Source organism: Oncorhynchus keta, chromosome 21 (genome assembly GCF_023373465.1).
Source record: "Oncorhynchus keta strain PuntledgeMale-10-30-2019 chromosome 21, Oket_V2, whole genome shotgun sequence".
NCBI lineage: Eukaryota > Metazoa > Chordata > Actinopteri > Salmoniformes > Salmonidae > Oncorhynchus > Oncorhynchus keta.
In genome coordinates, this window is record NC_068441.1 from 26,793,229 (window position 1) to 26,814,082 (window position 20,854).

At 43.4% G+C, this 20,854-nt stretch overlaps 1 protein-coding gene and 1 non-coding gene across 4 annotated transcripts in view; both read right to left on the minus strand.

Moving 5' to 3' along the window:
- Positions 1–20,854, minus strand: part of slc4a8 (solute carrier family 4 member 8) — a 58,336-nt gene that overhangs the window by 10,099 nt on the left and 27,383 nt on the right. For all 3 annotated transcript variants that reach the window (XM_052473591.1, XM_052473590.1, XM_052473592.1), the window contains exons 2-18: positions 18,061–18,142; positions 16,908–17,063; positions 15,550–15,685; positions 15,297–15,457; positions 14,184–14,381; positions 13,413–13,501; positions 10,828–10,985; positions 10,107–10,194; positions 9,736–9,882; positions 8,193–8,293; positions 7,723–7,897; positions 3,381–3,514; positions 3,029–3,274; positions 2,731–2,836; positions 859–1,020; positions 535–648; positions 251–412 (exon numbers count right to left, since the gene is read on the minus strand). In XM_052473591.1, the coding sequence (XP_052329551.1) occupies positions 251–412; positions 535–648; positions 859–1,020; positions 2,731–2,836; positions 3,029–3,274; positions 3,381–3,514; positions 7,723–7,897; positions 8,193–8,293; positions 9,736–9,882; positions 10,107–10,194; positions 10,828–10,985; positions 13,413–13,501; positions 14,184–14,381; positions 15,297–15,457; positions 15,550–15,685; positions 16,908–17,063; positions 18,061–18,142 (2,415 nt within the window). The remainder of the gene's footprint in view (positions 1–250; positions 413–534; positions 649–858; positions 1,021–2,730; positions 2,837–3,028; positions 3,275–3,380; positions 3,515–7,722; positions 7,898–8,192; positions 8,294–9,735; positions 9,883–10,106; positions 10,195–10,827; positions 10,986–13,412; positions 13,502–14,183; positions 14,382–15,296; positions 15,458–15,549; positions 15,686–16,907; positions 17,064–18,060; positions 18,143–20,854) is intronic.
- On the minus strand, positions 1,281–1,424 carry LOC118400655 (U4 spliceosomal RNA). The gene has a single exon (XR_004829068.1). It is a non-coding gene; the product is annotated as a U4 spliceosomal RNA (small nuclear RNA).

Consider the following 20,854-nt stretch of genomic DNA (forward strand, 5'->3'; position numbering starts at 1 on the left):
TGTAAGGGGAAGGGGAAATACATGAATAACACATGAAAAATCATACAGATCGACCAACAAAACCTTCACTCAAATTCTGACTTGTGCCCTCAGAACAAAGCTGCATTAAGAACAAGTTCCTTCTGACTCACTATTGGGCAATGGCCACAGTGTAGTCTTGCATTGCAATACCTCCAACAGTGTGACGGCATCCCAGTCCTTAGTAAAATAATATTTGGGACCAATAAATACAGACTTGTCTTCCTCTCACCAGTAGTTTATGCTCCTTGCGGTTGATGATGACAGCGGTGATCTGTTGGTCCATGAAGATGAGGATGGTGCAGAGCAGAGCAGGGATGGAGGCAGCCAGGACTGTCCACCACGGGTTTCGACCTATCGGGTTGATCAACCAACCACGGTCATCTCGGGTGGGCTAGTTAGTAGAACAGACAGAGACAAAAAATAAAATATCTGAGATAGCAGGGTACGGAATGGATCGTCTCGATAGTTTATAAACCACCTATCACATATAAAACAGTGATCTTTTCATCCTACCTTAAAGTTGCTGGGTACCTGCAGCTTCTGCGAGGGGATTCCAATCAGGAAGTCAAGCATGACCATAAATACAATGGTGATAAAGACCGCAAAGTCACTGATCATGGACCGCACCTGAACAAAGCAGGAAGGGATCTTCGATGATGCAACAACACAAAATTGTCTACTAAAACTCAGGCAGAAAAACATAGGTCTAGACGAACCAGCATATAGAACAATTAACCCTGTAGCCTCTTCCCTTCCAAACACAAATGCCACAACCATAGCATTGGAATCTATTTCAGATTGAACTTCATTCATTTACACAGTTTTGTAATGTCTTACCCTGGTGGGGAAATATCGGCTGGTCTTACACTCTTTGAGGAACGCTGACATGAAGACAGTGGCGAAGAAGAGGATGGCCGACCAGAAGAGTACGTCAGGGGTGTAGGGGCCATGGTGTCCACAAGCTGTACCCACAAAGTGGCCTTGCAGATCTATGCACTCCTGAAGATCAACAAACACACAAAACAACATAGAAGAATAGCTCAGACAGCACTGCAACTGTTTTGGGTTCACGTCCCAGACCCACCATTGCTGATTCTAGTCTCCCCTGGACAACATCTGACATAGCTTACACTACTGACACTTTTTCTCTGATTCTACTGAATCTAAATATGATCTGCACCTGGTGGCTGAAACATCAGAATAGCTAGACAGCAACATGAGTGGGATATAGCTGCGATTTGACCTGGCACTATCTTCTTTGACATGTATAGTAGTCTCTTACTAAACCCAGGGCTGACTATATTTTAAGTCATCCCGGTGGGGTATTGGGTTAAGTTTTCAACCAGCAATCATCACACCTCGGATGGACCTCATAGGCTACGATATTTCCTCTGCGAAAGGATACCTAAAGACAGCCGCTCAAAATGTGTGCAGTATCTCATATATCATCTCCCCCAAACGGTATTTGTTGTTTGTTGCATTGGTATGTCTAGCAGACAGCCCCCCACCTAACACTTTGGTGTATGCTTGTTTACAAGTATTTCCTCGTAAGGTAGTGATACAATGATCAAATAGAGGGCCTCCCGAGTGTCGCAGCGGTCTAAGGCACTGCATCCCAGTGCTTGAGGAGTCACTACAGACCCGGGTTCGATCCCAAGCTGTGTCGCAGCTGGCCGTGACTGGGAGACCCATGAGGCGGCGCACAATTGGCCCAGCGTCATCCTGGTTAGGGGAGGGTTTGGCCCTCCTAATGCACACAGACTTTGGTCGCCAGCTGTACAGTGTTCCTCTGACACATTGGTGCGGCTGGCTTCCAGGTTAAGAAGCAGTGCGGCTTGGCAGGGTCGTGTTTCGGAGGACACATGGCTCTTGACCTTTGCCTCTCCCGAATCTGTACGGGCGTTACAGCGATGGGACAAAATAACCAAATAAAGGAAATACTTGGGTAAACAAAGGATACAAAGTATATGTTACGGTGTGCAGTGCATTTTCCTGGCATGGTTTAGCGCCACTTGTAGAATCTATGCCAAGGAGCATTGTAGCTGTTCTGGCAGATCATGGTGCCCAACACCCTTTAAAGACCTTTATGTTGGTTTCCTTCATTTTGGCAGAGACCTGTATTTATGTGATAAAACTTAATCCACAGTTATTTTTTCATTAACTGTTAATCCTTTGTGGCTAAATTATGCTGTCTGGTCTATTTTGAACATTGAACACGGGCTCCTCTGGTTGGATAAAAATGATAAGAATATATATTTTTTATATATACATTTTGTTTTGCCTCTAGTGCCCCCTACAGGCTTGGGCCCAGCCCCTGAATCATATAATTGACCAGTCACATTTATTTATTATGTAGTTAATTTGAATTGTTTTTATTAATCAGTTACCCAATCAACCCCCAGTTATCCACGTGGGCCCCCTACCTCCTCTCCTCCCCCCATCTGATGATTAGCGGAGAGGCAGCAGGCAGCAGCTGGCTGACTACAGTCATTGAGTCTTCCTATGGTCGCAGTGAAAAATTATAAAATATATACTACATATATAATATATAGATTATATATTTCCTTAATTATTTTAATCATACTTTTATTTATTTTTGCTGCCTTTTGGGCCCCACATGAGCCTGGGACCAGGGGCTCTGGTAAGCCCCTGCATTAATCCGTCCCTGTGATTGTGTGTGTTTGTGTGGGAGTGTGTCGGCTGAGTTACCTTGACAGTAAGGTTGGCCCAAGGCACAGTAGAAGCAGTGATGTTTTTATGACTCCATAGCTCCAGGGTTATATTACTGGGGTTATCAGGCTCTGCACACCGACAGCTACAGAGAGAGATATACTCAATTGAATTCACTTAAGCCACAGAAAACATACTCTTAAGTATACTCTCACACACATAGTAGAAATAATTCAAAGGGACTAAATTACACAAAATTAGAAAATGGAAATAAAGTAAGAAACAGATAAAGACAGAAACAGAAAAAGGTAGAAACAGGAAGGTGTATGGTCCTCACTATGCCAGTGTGAGCTTGTCCAGGTCGCTGTGGGTGTTGATGGGGTAGTGTTCCCCCAGGTGGATGAGCTTCTCCAGAGCCTCGTAAATGAAGATGATGCAGATAAGGGAAGCAAAGGCTTCTTCTGTGAAGCGGGTGATGTAGCAGACCAGGGAGCTGGCATCTGTGGCCACCAGGACGAGACACAGGAAGGCCGTCCACAGGCCGATACAGGTCCTCAGAGACAGGTAGGACAGGTCATAGTCCCTGAGAGAGGGAGGGGGGTTGGGAGACAGTCAGAGGAAATATTAACAGTCAGGCCCTAATTATAGAACATAATAACACATTAATATAATGAAGAGAATGTACTGACTTGCAGAACTTGAAGAGGATCTTCTCAAAGACTAGGACAGGGCCTGTGCTACCCAGGATGGTGAGAGGCTGACCAGCAAACAGAGAGTAGGCCACTCCTGTCATGGATGCTCCCAGCAGAGACTCAATGGCACTCTGAGATACACACACACACACACACACACACACACACACACACACACACACACACACACACACACACACACACACACACACACACACACACACACACACACACACACACACACACACACACACACACACACACACACACACACACACACACGTAAGCAAGACAAAAGGGTGTGAGTGAGAGTGTTGGTGTGTGAGAGTGTATGTGTGTGCGTGCATGCAAATGTATTTGATTTTGATTTGATCTGACTGTACATGAGTGTGAGTGTGTGAGCTTTCAATTTTTGCACAGAAAATGTCCCGTTTTTATTTTATTTTGAGTTATTGTATTTTCTCCCTGGTCCCTGAACATCTTTGCTCTGCGAAAGAAACAGAGATGACAGAGAACTTTAATTCTTTCCATTTATGACATTATTCTGGTGAGCAAGGGTTTATATAGTCTTCTAGGGAAACATCTAATGACAGAAGAGAAGCTGCATATATTTAATTATAGACAAGTTGACTAACAAATAGCCATAATGTCCGAAATTATGAACAGAAACATGCAGTGCCTTCAGGAAGTATTCATACCCCTGGACTTATTCCACATTTTGTTCTTACAGTTTGAAATCAAACTGTAATACTTATTTTCTCTTTTTGTTCTTCACATGTCTACACACAACACCCCATAATGACAAATTAATTTTTTGGGATGGAAATGTTTGCAAGTTTATTGAACATGAAATATCTCATTTATATAAGTATTCACATCCCTGAGTCAATAGAATCAGCATTGACATTGATTACAGCTGTGAGACTTTCTGGGTAAGTCTCTAAGAGCTTTGCACACCTGAATTGTACAATACTCGCACATAATTATTTTTAAAACTCAACCTCTGTCAACCTCTGTCTAGTTGGCTGTTGATCATTACTAGACAGCCACTTTCAAGTCTTGCCATAGATTTTCAAGGCAATTTATGTCACAGCTGTAACTAGGCCACTCAGGAACATTCAATGGCGTCTTGGTAAGCAACTACAGTATAATGTATATTTGGCCTTGTGTTTTAGGTTATTGTCCTGCTGAAAGGTGTATTTGTCTCCCAGTGTCTGTTGGGAAGCAGACAGAACCAGGTGTTCCTCTATGATTTTGCCTGTGCTTAGCTCTATTCCGTTTCTTTTTATCCAAAATAAAACTCTCTAGTCCTTGCCGATGACAAGCATTCTCATAACATGATGAAGCCACCACCATGATTGAAAATATGAACAGTGGTACTCAGTGATGTGTTGTGTTGAATTTGCATCAAGCATAACACTTTGTATTCAGGACATAAAGTTAATTTCTTTGGTACATGTTGGGACTGGGAGACTAGTAAGCATTGAGGGAAAGATGAATGGAGCAAAGGACAGAGAGATCCTTGATGAAAACCTGCTCCAGAGTGCCCAGGACCTCAGACTGGGGTGAAGGCAACGACCCTAAACACACAGCCAAGATAACGCAGGAGTGGCTTCGGGACAAGTCTCTGAATGTCCTTGAGTGGCCCAGCCAGAGACCGGACTTGAACTCGATCGAACATCTCTGGAGAGACCTGGAAATAGCTGTGCAGCTCCCATCCAACCTGACAGAGCTTGAGAGGGTCTGCAGAGAAGAATGGGAGAAACTCCCAAATACAGGTGTGCCAAGCTTGTAGCGTCATACCCAAGAAGACGAGGCTGTAATCGCTGCCAAAGGTGCTTCAACAAAGTACTGACTAAAAGGGTCTGAATATTTATGTAAATGTTATATTTCAATTTATTTACTTTAATAAATTTGCAAACATTTCTAAAAACCTGTTTTTGCTTTGTCATTATGGGATATTGTGTGTAGATTGATGTGGAAAAGGTCAAGGGGTCTGAATACTTTACTAATGCACTGTATGTGATTTAAGGTCATTTTTACTCCTGAACTAATTTAGTCTTGCCATTACAAACGGGTTGACTAATTACTGACTCAAGACATTTCAGCTTTTAATTTTGTATTAATTTGTAAACATTTCTTAAAACATAAAACATTTTTCATTCAGGCTATAACAAAACGTCTCTCTGATTCTGACTGTAGCCTACAGTGCATTTTCTATATTAGCAGCTTAGGGCCGGGTGTGGGCCTCAGATTTTCACTTTATCACATATAGTTGCACATTTGCGGATGGGTTATTAGCAATTGCGGGCAGGCGAACAAACAGCTGAACCGTGCACCACTAGTGCAGGGGTCTGTGAGTGTGTGTGAACATATTTGTGACCCGTTTCAGGAAGCTAGGCGTATGTAGCATGTCACTACTTCACAGGACAGGCATTTGAACATCATTTTTGTTGTTGTTGATCAAAATGTTTTCTTGTTGTTGCAGAAATGCCTTTGTGAACATGTGGACTTTGATATGTCTTAATAACAAACTTTTATACCATCTGTAAATACGAATATAATTGTTAAATTACAAGCCTAGTTGGTTTAGCCATGGAAAAAGACAGGAACCTTCCTGATAGCCATGATTTGCTGAGATAATGGATGGGCTGGACATACCGAGAGATGGGTTTGGATTGGTCTGCCATGTAGCTTGCTTCTGTCTATAACATGAGCTCCTCAGTATATGTTATAAAGATATAACGTTAGCCATGGACAACTGCAAAAGTGCTGCTACTGCTCTCAATAACATTGCTGCCCGAAATATAGCAGGCGCTATCAAACTACTTTTTTCAAATGGTCCGTATGAAATGGAGTGACTTGACACAACGGGCCAAACAAGCTGTAGCCACAAACAAAATGGAAATGACACAGGAGGAGAACTTACTTTTTTTTATTTTGCCTTTATTTAACTAGGCAAGTCAGTTAAGAACAAATTCTTATTTACAATGACGGCCTAAGAACAGTGGGTTAACTGCCTTGTTCAGGGGAAGAACGAAAGATTTTTACCTTGTCAGCTCAGGGATTTGATCTTGCAACCTGCAGTCTGTCATGAAGAGTTCCTCCATGTATACGGGTTTGATTCTAGCTACATTTTCAGATATTATAAGTTTCTAATTTTGCCAGAAAGTCACTTTTTTTATTGCAAGTTAAAACATTCTGTTAGATAGCTAGTGTTAGCTTGCTGGCACACTAGCTAACGTTACATTTAACATTACATTTACATTTAAGTCATTTAGCAGACGCTCTTATCCAGAGCGACTTACAAATTGGTGCATTCACCTTATGACATCCAGTGGAACAGTCACTTGTACGTGTATGATCTGTGTAGTAATATTATTTGTATCTCAGAAATCATTTGCATTGCTAGTTAGAGCCTATGGCCTAGTTATAACATTGAACTTGGTTGGTTAGCTTTAGCAACCTGCAGATTCATAGTACAGCATTTCATTTCATTGGGATTATGGTTCATTGTTTAGCTTGCTAGCTACATGTCAAAACAAAAGACTCCACTTGGCCAGATGATTACATGACCCATGATGTTAGCCAGGTGTGTCTGGGGGTGATTACGGATTACATTTCTTTCACATGAGCCATCAGTTTAGACAAGTGTGTCTGGGTAAGCATCATATAATAATAAAAAAATATTTATAAAATATTTTTATCTAGACACTCTATTTTTGATATTGCTACTATGCAAATATGCAAGTAAGCATTTCACTGTAATGTTTACACTTACTGTGTCCTGTGCATGTGACAAATAACCTTAGATTTATAGTGTGTGTTTACCAGAGGCGGTAACGTGAAAAACAACATGACCTACACCAAAGTCAGATTAGGATATAAGCAAAGGACCAGATAAACGTGTATTTTTACCTGGCGTTTTCCTTTCTGTAGGCTCCTACTTTCACCACTTTTAGTCTTGACATCTTTGGTTGTTTACTACACTACCATACTCACTATGTTTAGCACATGGCCTCACATGTGAATCCTTAAAGAGATGGGTGGTTTTAAGGCTTAAGAGGCTGTGAAAGATGCTCAATGGGTATAGATAAAGAAGAGCTCTCCAGTTGGTGTACCAAAATATTCAAGGGCCATTTTCTCAAAAGTGGGGTTACAAGTTTATCAACTTTCAAAGCAAAATTACTTTCCCATTGTTCCTCAACTGCAGTGTATGATATACCATTTTGTAGCTGAGAGTCTCTACTTTTATCCAATGTAAAAAACACCATTTCAAATTTTGCAACACAAGACCAAATCGTGGTGGTCGGTCACATTTGGATTTGTGTGTTCTTACAATGCGTCCCTCCGTAGCCTCCCCCAGCAGGCCTCCGAAGGTGATGACTGGGGACATGCAGGCGCAGTAGAGGAAGAGGAAGGAGGCAACACACTGAAGACTCAACCCATCTTTGTAGTCACTCAGATAGAACGGAGCCTTCCGCTTAATGTCCAGGATCAGACCTCCAAACAATCTACACAGGAGAGGGGGAGGAGGAGTGGGAGAAGAGCAGTACCAATATCAATACATCACCTTATGAGTGCAAAGCTCAATTAGGCAAAATAAAAAGTTAAATACAAAAGTAACTCAGTCAAAGTCACAAGATCAAAAATATTGCTTGTTTGTCTCCATTTAGACAATAAATTCACTTTTATTTAGAAATAGCAATACTGTGGGCAAGATCCTTGTTCTTATGCATTGATTGAGTTCCCCAGCAGCAGAAACCTAAGCCTAACTCCTAACCCTGTTTGTTGTTCAGTGCAACATACCTTCCTGTTCTCTGGAGCTCAGGACCATGATGTTCTGCGTGAAACTCCTCTTCCACAGGGCAGGTCGTACCATTGGGCATCCCTGGAATTTTCCGCTTCTCCTGCACACACAACCATTCAAACAACTCCCAATGAGCAACAGCAGCCAATCAGGAACAAACAGCACAATTTGAACCCCAATCACAAAAAGCCTCGCCACAAACCATTACAAATTTAGCATACTGGTGCTCATGTTTGCTCCACATTGTTTAATGGATCACTTAAACCATACATAAAATATAGCCAAAGGGACAGTCACATTACCACAGCCACATTACCACAGCCACATTACCACAGTCACATTAACACAGTCACATTACCACAGCCACATTAACACAGTCACATTACCACAGCCACATAACCACAGTCACATTACCACAGCCACATTACCACAGCCACATTACCACAGCCACATTACCACAGCCGCATTACCACAGCCACATTACCACAGCCACATTACCACAGTCACATTAACACAGTCACATTACCACAGCCACATTACCACAGTCACATTACCACAGCCACATTACCACAGCCACATTACCACAGCCACATTACCACAGCCGCATTACCACAGCCGCATTACCACAGTCGCATTACCACAGCCACATTACCACAGCCACATTAACACAGTCACATTAACACAGCCACATTACCACAGCCACATTACCACAGCCACATTACCATAGTCACATTAACACAGTCACATTACCACAGCCACATTACCACAGCCACATTACCACACTCACATTACCACAGCCACATTACCACAGCCACATTACCACAGCCACATTAACACAGTCACATTAACACAGCCACATTACCACAGCCACATTACCACAGCCACATTACCATAGTCACATTAACACAGTCACATTAACACAGCCACATTACCACAGTCACATTAACACAGCCACATTACCACAGCCACATTACCACAGCCACATTACCATAGTCACATTAACACAGTCACATTAACACAGTCACATTACCACAGCCACATTACCATAGTCACATTAACACAGTCACATTACCACAGCCACATTACCACAGCCACATTAACACAGTCACATTACCACAGCCACATTACCACAGCCACATTACCACAGCCACATTAACACAGCCACATTACCACAGCCACATTACCACATTAACACAGTCACATTAACACAGCCACATTACCACAGCCACATTACCACAGCCACATTAACACAGTCACATTAACACAGTCACATTAACACAGCCACATTACCACAGCCACATTAACACAGTCACATTAACACAGTCACATTAACACAGCCACATTACCACAGCCACATTACCACAGCCACATTAACACAGTCACATTACCATAGTCACATTACCACAGCCACATTAACACAGTCACATTACCATAGTCACATTACCACAGCCACATTACCACAGCCACATTACCACAGCCACATTACCACAGCCACATTACCACAGCCACATTAACACAGTCACATTACCATAGTCACATTACCTGAGAGGGGACACTCTTGGGGGGCTCGATGCGGATGGAAGGGTCCCACTCCCCGGGGGGCAGAACGGTTACCTGATCTAGAAACTCATCTATACCAGCCAGCAGGTCACTGCGGTCCTTAGCTTTATATGCCACATCATGGAAAATCTGACAGAGAGAGAGGAAGGGAGAACGAGAGAGAGAGTGATCTGATAAAGATAGGAGGTAATGAATTGTCTGTGCCAACTGAGATCTGACACAGAACAAGGACAAAGATCTGGCACACAAACTAGAATGTTCTGTAACTCTATCTAGGGCTGCCAAGAGTTGCCATTTACCCCCAGAATGTTTAGTGTTAAAGAGGAAGAATGTAGACTTTTGTTGAACTTTACCTCGTCAGTCATGATGGTTGCCATGGAGCGGCCAATCTCGTGGTACTGCTGAGCCTTTCCGTCTGGGCCCAGGAGGATGAACATGAACCTGCAACAGTGACTGGGTTAACAATACTGGATACTACTGGATACTGCTATGCTATCATACGCAACGTTACTATCCTATGAAAGCATCAGGTGGCTGTCCTATCTGACCAGAATATCGTCTGTCATTTTCTGTTAATTTACTGAAGATTCTACACACTTCAGCCACCAACTGCTTTTAGCCAATAATCATTCTGGAGTGTGTCCCCTCTTACTAACATTATCATATGAATGCATTAGAATCATAGAATAGGACCAACACTACCTGGTGGGTATTGGGACCTCAGTGAAGCCAGTGAGCAGGACAGACAGACAGACACACACCAAAAACAGTAGAACTCCTGGTGGGCATGGGGACCTCAGTGAGGCCAGTGAGCAGGACACACACACACACACACACACACACACACACACACACACACACACACACACACACACACACACACACACACACACACACACACACACACACACACACACACACACAGTAGACTACCTGGTGGGCATGGGGACCTCAGTGAGGCCAGTGAGCAGGACACACACACACACACACACACACACACACACACACACACACACACACACACACACACACACACACACACACACACACACACACACACACACAGTAGACTACCTGGTGGGTATGGGGACCTCAGTGAGGCCAGTGAGCAGTACGGCAGGGGAGAGGCGTACGAAGGCCACCACAGGTCTCTCCAGGAAGTCCAGCTCTCCCACCAGGACGTTAGAGGCCTCGGCTCCTGTAGGAATCTTCTTCATGAAGTGCATGTCCACCTGGGAGAGGAGAGGAAGGAGGTTTTTGAATGCTTCAACTAAATCCCTGAGCTATACACAAAAAGCCATTAATACAGTACTAAATACTGCCACAGTAGGCTACATACAGTGGGGCAAAAAAGTATTTAGTCATCCACCAATTGTGCAAGTTCTCCCACTTAAAAAGATGAGAGAGGCCTGTAATTTTCATCATAGGTACACTTCAACTATGACAGACAAAAAAAAATCCAGAAAATCACATTGTAGGATTTTTAATGAATTTATTTGCAAATTATGGTGGAAAATAAGTATTTGGTCACCTACAAACAAGCAAGATTTCTGGCTCTCACAGACCTGTAACTTCTTCTTTGAGAGGCTCCTCTGTCCTCTACTCGTTACCTGTATTTGAACTTGTTATCAGTATAAAATACACCTGTCCACAACCTCAAACAGTCACACTCCAAACTCCACTATGGCCAAGACCAAAGAGTTGTCAAAGGACACCAGAAACAAAATTGTAGACCTGCACCAGGCTGGGAAGACTGAATCTGCAATTGGTAAGCAGCTTGGTTTGAAGAAATCAACTGTGGGAGCAATTATTAGGATATGGAAGACATAAAAGACCACTGATAATCTCCCTCGATCTGTGGCTCCACGCAAGATCTCACCCCGTGGGGTCAAAATGATCACAAGAACGGTGAGCAAAAATCCCAGAACCACACGGGGGGACCTAGTGAATGACCTGCAGAGAGCTGGGACCAAAGTAACACCCCCATGCATGATGTTTCCACCCCCATGCTTCACAGTAGGTATGGTGTTCTTTGGATGCAACTCAGCATTCTTTGTCCTCCAAACACGACGAGTTGAGTTTTTACCAAAAAGTTATATTTTGGTTTCATCTGACCATATGACATTCTCCCATATGACATTCTCCCAATCTTCTTCTGATGATCTGATGATGCGTATCAGAGCAGGTGAAGGGAAGGAGACAATGAGATCTGCATGGAGGCTGTTTTACTGCAAAGGGCCCAGGACGACTGATCCGTGTAAAGGAAAGAATGAATGGGGCCATGTATCATGAGATTTTGAGTGAGAACCTCCTTCCATCAGCAAGGGCATTAAAGATGAAACGTGGCTGGGTCTTTCAGCATGACAATGATCCCAAGCCCGGGCAACGAAGGAGTGGCTTCGTAAGAAGCATTTCAAGGTCCTGTAGTGGCCTTGCCAGTCTCCAGATCTCAACCCCATAGAAAATCTTTGGAGGGAGTTGAAAGTCTGTGTTGCCCAGCAACAGCCCCAAAACATCACTGCTCTAGAGGAGATCTGCATGGAGGAATGGGACAAAATACCAGCAAGAGTGTGTGAAAACCTTGTGAAGACTTACAGAAAATGTTTGACCTCTGTCATTGCCAACAAAGGGTATATAACAAAGTATTGAGATACACTTTTGTAATTGACAAAATACTTATTTTCCACCATAATTTGAAAATAAATTCATTAAAAATCCTACAATGTGATTTTCTGGATTTGTTTTTCTCATTTTGTTTGTCATAGATTAAGTGTACCTATGAGGAAAATTACAGGCCTCTCTCATCATTTTAAGTGGGAGAACTTGCACAATTGGTGGCTGACTAAATACTTTTTTTGCCCCACTGTAGCTGCAGTATCACACTTGTCTATGTACCTATACTATGCTTGTGTATCTTTTTACAGTATTACTATATGAGTTCAGGCCTTTGGTTTCTTGGGTTTCTAGTCCTTAGTCTAACCTGACTTCTTCTCCTCATCTTCATCTGTACTGATCTGAGAACACATAGTGGATACAGAATCAGGAATATGCTTTCACCAGTCTGATGATGCGTATCAGAGCAGGTGAAGGGAAGGAGACAAGGAGATTAAACCACTCTATAGTATTGAGATGCATCCTTAAATCTGAACAATCTTATATATGATAAAGGCTGCCTGGGACAGGATGTGGCTCAGTAATAGTAAGACAATGTGTAGTACCCCTGCTGCTCCCTGGTGGGCGCTGTGTGGCCCAGATGTTCCCTGACTGGCACCAGTGACTGATTCCAGCAGGATGGTGCATAGCAGCCACACAGTATCACCCAGTCAGGGGATGTCTGTGTGCTGAGGTCTGTGTAACACTGTACATTGCTTATATTATACTGGTGTGCAAGTCACTGTAATGGCTAGGTCCATATGTATGGTGTTGAGTTTAATTCGGATGCTGTTGAACAATATGCATTTGTCTATATTTGGCCACTTTTCCTTCGACAGAAGTATTTGCTGTTCAAGGAGAAAGCCGAATTGGCTCCCATGAGGATTAGATCTCTCTCTCTCTCTCTCTCTCTCTCTCTCTCTCTGTGTGTCTGGTGTGATCTTCACAGCTCTCTGATCCAGACAGCAGTGAGTCACTTCACCGTGGTACCAAACACACACGCGTACCTTGCTAAGGTCCACTTGGCTGTTGTCGTGGTTGGCTCCATTTTTTACCTCTATGTTGGTGGCGGGAGGCTGGGGGGAGACAGTTGGACCTGAGGGATCAGAGCGGTGTGGAGGAGTGTGTGTGAGGTGCTGTTGGTACACTTTCCTCTACTTCTGGTCAACTGCCAAGAGAGTGAAACTAATCGTTGTTCAGCTAATATATCAGACATTTTGTCTTTGGGAACAATTTGATTGATTCCTGGCAGACGACTAACAGAATTCAATTATACTTTTTGACACATCATAGAAGGCTGTCTGATTAGTTACTACATCCCACTCTCTTTCTCTCTCTCTCCCCACTCTCTTTCTATCTGTCATCCACCTGTTGACTCCCTCCCTCACTTCCTCTCTCACTTTTCCCTCCTCCTCACCTTTTCCCTCCTTTCCCCCCCTTTCCATCAGCATGTTGGTATTTATTGGAATGACTCATGTACTGGAAGTAGCTCTGCAGAGTGGCCACTGACTGGCACAGACACAATTAATACAATCAGACTTTTTACATAACCCTAACCGTAACCACACTGCTAGCCTAATTACATTAGGACAAAAAAGCATGTTTGTATTTTCATGAATTTTTCCGATATAGCCAATTTTGACTTAGCAGCTGGCCCATTTAACGGAAATCAGCTCTGCCTCCAGGGCAAGATTCATGAGAATAAATGTCAACCTGCTTTCTATCCTCCCCTTCCCTTCTCTCTGCCCTTCCTCCCACACTTCTCTCCTGGTACCCACCGCTCTTGTCCATGTGGGGTTCAGAGTGCTTGCGTCCGGCATCGGCGAAAGAGCGCACCATGTCAGGGATGAGCTGGTGATGGCCTGACCTCTTCTTCTCGTTCTGGTGGTGGTGTCTCTTCAGCAGGGCCTCCCTTACCTTCAGCCTCACACTGTCGTCCAGCTCATGGGACGCCTCTTGCTGGTCCAACACCATATCTGCACCAGGACACACCACAAAAACAACCATAGACTCTGTAACTAACAGTGGTGGTCAGTGCCATTTAAGATGAGGGAGGACTATTTTTTTTAATGAGCAGGAAAATGAAACCGAAAACCATGATTATTTTGTCATAATCGAACTGAAACTGAACCGACCTCAAAAAGCACTAATCGCTCAGCACTGAAGTGTCCTTCTGTACTGATTGGTGTGATTGCAGAGAATAATCAGCAGAGGTGTGGAGCTCACCACCACCATGGCTGCATATTCATTGTTGTGTTTTATCATGTCATGCATGATAAGATAAGACCGTCTCTGTATGCTGTTAGACACAATGCTCTTACATCATCTAGACAGACAGGTGCAGCTGACAGGTGCCACCTGTTCAGCCTGTCACCCTCAGTCCATCTGGTGAAATGTCAGGCCAGTGTGAGATAGACACAGTTCACTGCTCTAGCCCTCCAGCATCACAATGCATGCAAGTTCTCATCATCATCTCTCATTTGACTGTAATGACTTTATATATTATAGGGGCGGGGGACTAGTCTAGCAATATGGTGACAATTTCCTTGTCAATGTAAAGCTAATACTGTACATATGTCATATTTTCTTTGGGGAATTTGTAATTGGTCTGTTAGTAGCAGCTGTTGAGGTGATGTTTTATGTGTGCTTTTTTTAATACCTATTCTTGAACTGGACTTTTGATTCCTGTTCAATATATTGATTGATTGATGATATTTGTCTGTGTAGTGTTTTATTATACTTTGTTTGTATTTTGAAACGTTATTCTGGAAGATTTGAGATCAGAGGGTGAGGGAAGGTAGATATGGGAATTAAACCCCTGTCTCTGGTGGGGAGTCATACATGTGTCTGGACCACAGGCTCTTCCCTGTCTGTGTGTTGGTCTGACTAACCTGCGATCTCCTCGATGGTGTTGGCCTGCATGTCCAGCAGCACACTGCCGTTGATGAGGCAGCTACGCAACTCAAACAGGCTGTGGAGGGACAGCGTGGCCACATAGGGCTTACTCCACCTCTCTCCTCCATCCTCCACGTCCTCCTCAAACTTCAACCACCTACAGGGATGAGAGAGATGTTTAGCGGTTAAAGCAATGTAGGAACTCTCACAAGCCTCACGTATACACACACTCCTATGTCCCTCCCTGACCTGGCGGTTTCTTTCCACTCCGCGTCCTTGCCCTCTTTGACACAGATCTCATCCAGCTCAGTGAAGAGCTCGTGGGCCACATGTTCAGAATCCTCCTCTGTCCCCAGAATGAACTGGACACGCTGGGATGGAGTGTCTACATGGAGTGAGAGAGATGAAGAGGAGAGAGAGAAGGATGGATAAAGAGAGATGATGAGGGGAGAGAGAAGGATGGATAAAGAGAGATGATGAGGGGAGAGATATTAAGAGGGAAGATAGAGGGATACAGGGCAGGGAAGGTGAAGAGAGATGAACAGAGGAGCAATGAAGAGGAGAGAAAAGGAAGGATAGAGATTTGGGTAGAAGAGAGATGGAAAAGGGAGAATGATGAAACGATAGAGAAAGAGGAAATAATGGTGGGAGCAGAGGTAGTAGGATAGGATGTGTGGGTTGGGAAGAGAAGAGAAGCAGATTAAATAATGATAGGAGATGGACTGTTTAGATATTTACAATTGTTTCCTGTCTGTGTTGATGGAGGGATTATTGACTTAAATCTTGTTGACCTCAAAGATATTACAGTATTTCAGACCATATTGCAGATGGACCCCCCTGTCCCCTGACACTGACACAATAGTGTGTGTGTGTGTTTGTGTGTTTTATGCGTGCCAGTTCCTGCTCTGGGCTGCCTAATCAGCATGCTTATCCATATTAGCCTGGGGTGCTGAGGCAGGTTGCATTAGCAGTGTGTCCTGTGCTGCAGTATTGACTTGATTTGTTTACCATCCTCTCTCTAACAGAGAGGAAAGATAAACACGTAGGTCAGCCTACACATGTGAATGGCTTCCCATAGAACAACCTCAGGGATAGAACTGCAGAGAAATGTTCCCCACATGGACCAGCAGCCAGCAACCTTGGACATGATGTACAGTTAGTGTCCATGTTCATTCATGGACACAGAAACATTTATATAGGATTTCATTGAAATTCCACATGACCCTGTTTGGATTGAACATAGTCAAATTGCTGCACGTGTACAGTGTGTGTGTGGTCTTGTTCTTCTATCCTTATGGGGAACTAAAATCCCCCAAAGTCTCTTTAAGGATAATAAAACAAGGAAGATTCTCCCTCCTGGTGACATTTCCCACGTCCCCATGAGGACAAATGTTATTTTAAGATTAGGGGTTAGGTTTAGGGTTAGGGTTACAATTAGGGTTATGGGTTAGGTTTAGGGTTAGGGTTACAATTAGGGTTAGGGGTTAGGTTTAGGATTTGGGTTAGGGTTATGGGTTATGATTAAGCTTAGGGAAAATTAGATTTTGAATGCAAATCAATTTTAGGTCTCCTCGAGGATAGAAAACAAGTTTGTGTGCGTATGTCACCATGAGAGACTGAGGCCCCCTCTCCCTCCTCGTCCTGCTGCGTAGCGTTCCCTGCCCTCCTGTCCTTCTTGCGGTGGCGTGAGCCATGGGGGCGGTGGTGGCGGTGGCTCTGTCTACCCATGGGCATACTCACCCCCAAAAACAGAGTCCTGTGGCCTGGAGAGAGTGTGAGGTGGGACAGAGAGGAGAAGAGGTGGATCAGAGAGAGGGAGAGAGACACATTTAATAGCCCTCACATCAGCACTATAAAAACTCTGAGAAAGAGAGAGAGTGAACAAATGTTTTGTGATTTAGCTTGGTGCAATGATGCATATTCAACATGGGTCCTACATTGTTTTCTATAAATACTTTAGGTAAGCTTGATTTAGCTTATCCAGCACAATGGGACAGGTAAAACAGCTAAGGGCAGGATGAAGTAAATAAGAGTTCAAGTTCTAAAGGCTCACAGCAGTCAGGAATCAAGTAGCTGTTGAATTTGTTGAATCTGCCCAATCTCATCTGTTAGGCAGTCATGAATAATGCATGACAGAACAGCCTTTGGCCAGCCACATGTTGGCGGCTGTGTGCGTGTGTTTGTGTCTGTGTTTGTGCATGCGCGCGCGTCTGTGTGTGTGCGCGTGTCAGCTACCTTGATAAACATTCAGTGCAAATGTACTTGATGTGAGTCGACAGCTACCCGTTAATACTATGAGAAGGTTGTTAGAATAATGTGTTATAGGAGAGTTAGAAGAGTCAAATCATCAGGGTGTGTTCAGTTCTCTATCCAGCTTTCTCCTCATTACAGAGAAAAGTGAGACACACAAACCAATGACAGAGTAGACCCCCCTCAACCTGCCCAGGCCTACCTGGCGGATCCATTATTAATGTAGATCTCTATACATTTGAACCAGAACATGGCCAGGGATGGACAAACACATACACACTTACACACACTAGAAAGAAAGATACACTTGGCATTCTCTCATGAACAAACCTGCATGGTACACAATGTTGTGCTAACACATGCAAATATGCTCATACAAATACACAAATATATATACACACTTGCACATGAACAGTGGTTGCCCGACTCCTGTGCTGAAAAATATATGAGCTCAATTGTTAAGCACACATTCACACAGAAAAAGGTTAATGAGGTGGTCAGGTGTCTCACCCTCTAGCTCCTCCTTCTCATAGTGGATGTTGAGGACTGAGCTGGTTCCTCCTTGGTCCACTACCACTTCCTCATCTGCCCTCTGGAAGATACAAACACAGAAAATAAACTCTTAGAAAAAAGGTATTATCTAGAACCTAAAATGGAGAAACCTTTGAATAAGCTTTTTTGGATCCAAGTAAAACCATTTTAGGTTCCATGAAGAAACCTTTCCACAGAGGGTTCTACATGGAACCCAAAGGGGTTCTACTTGAAACCAAAAAGGTTATCCTATGGGACCGCTAAATAACCCCTTTGCAACCCTTTTTTCAAAAGAGTATAACATTAGAACCTCACACACACATACACACATTTACACACATACTCATTCACACATACACACGTTTACACACATACACATGTACTCATTCACACATACACACATTTACACACATACACATGCACTCATTCACACATACACACGTTTACACATGTACTCATTCACACATACACACGTTTACACACATACACATGTACTCATTCACACATACACACATTTACACACATACTCATTCACACATACACACGTTTACACACATACACATGTACTCATTCACACATACACACGTTTACACACATACACATGTACTCATTCACACATACACACATTTACACACATACACATGACCTCATTCACACATACACACGTTTACACACATATACATGCACTCATTCACACATACACACGTTTACACACATACACATGACCTCATTCACACATACACACGGACGGACACGCACTCACATGTACAAACAGAAGCTGTGAGGAACTAGATCAACATCATAATAATAATAATAATAAATGTAACTTTTATAGTGCTATTCATTACACAATGCATCTCAAAGCGCTTTAAAGCAACACAAAAAATGAGATGGAAGGTCATGTGGAGGGGTGGGAAAGTGCATGGCCTGAGTGGTCATCGGAGGGAGGTGGTCAAATGGGGAGAGCAAGCAAAGATGGTCTCTGGAGCAAGTCTGGAGGAAGGCAGGCAGCAAGGTGTCTCAGAGTCCTTGTCATCTGTGTCAAAAGGTCAATTGGAGCACCAAACCCCATTCTCAGTTCCAAAGAGCCACTAACTGGCCCTAACGGATGATTTCCTATCAAAAACCAGCATCAAAGCACAGACACTTGATAACTCACAGAGAACTCAAACTTCAGTCAGAACAGCCTCAGAGGCTATTTCACATTAGGAGCCTCAGAGGATGACACTAATGCATAAAAAGTGGAATATAGGTCAGATGGTTGTTTCTTTCACAAACACTGGCGCACGCACCGAGACATGCTACCTTGTCCCAGACCTGCTGTTTTCCACTCTCTAGAGATACTCTGAATGATCGGCTATGAAAAACTGACATTTACTCCTGGGGTGCTGACCTGTTGCACCTTCTACAACCACTCTCATCATTATTATCTGACCCTGCTGGTCATCTAAGAACATTTGAACATCTTGTCCATGTTCTGTTATAATCTCCACCAGGCACAGCCAGAAGAGCACCAGCCACCCCTCAGAGTCTGGTTTCTCTCTAGGTTTCTTCCTAGGTTTTGGCCTTTCTAGGGAGTTTTTCCTAGCCACCGTGCTTCTACACCTGCATTGCTTGCTGTTTGGGGTTTTAGGCTGGGTTTCTGTACAGCACTTTGTGACATCAGCTGATGTAAGAAGGGCTTTATGAATACATTTGATTGAAATTTGACATACACACATACACACAGGCACATACATGTGCACACAGACTCACACACACACACACACACACACACACACACACACACACACACACACACACACACACACACACACACACACACACACACACACACACACACACACACACACACACACACACACACACACACACACACACACACACACACACACACACACACACACACACAAACACAAACACAAACACATCCGTACACACACATTAGGCCTGGGCTTGAAGAAGACAAGAGATGTGAAGGTCAGGCAGGCCAGTGAAACCTCCAATCTGTGCCATCCAGGGAGAGTTGAATCAATAAATAAACAAAGTGACACATCTATCAGACTGACTGATGCTGCTAGTTGGCTGCGGTGATATTGTACTGTATCTTCAGAGAGATCAAGGTTTCTAGATGAACTTGTTTCACCACATTTATGATAAACATTGTTGGTGTTCTCACATGATTTTTGCTTACACTGCAGTGTGTGTGTGTGTGTGTTTGTGTCTGTGTGTGTGTGAGGGAGGAGCGGGGGAGTGATGTAGTATTAGTTGATGTGGGTGGTGTGCTCGTGGGAAAGTGATCTGTTTGGACCTAATGCTCAGAGCTCAGCATGTTTACCAGGAGTACTCCATCTGAACACACATGCAGAAGTAATGTGTTGCTGCCATGCTATGTTGTTGATAATTCCACCTTTACCATTGTTGTGGTGTCTCTCTTGTTGTGATCTGTGTTTTGTATTTTTAATCACAGTTCCCGTCCCCGCAGGAGGCCTTTTACCTTTTGGTAGGCCGTCATTGTAAATAAGAATTTGTTCTTAACTGACTTGCCAAGTTAAATAAATCTTAAATCAAATAAAAAATTAAATAAAAAGCAGGCCTCATGTACTTGGTGTTAAGTCTACAGTGTGGGTGGGGGTCATTTCTGAATAATTCCCACTCTGACCATTACTCTTCCATAGTAATGCAACCTTTACCTACCTTTGACCAAGCAGTAGTGATTAACAGTAGGGATTAAATAAAGCTCTCCTCATGCATATGGATGGATGCTTCCACC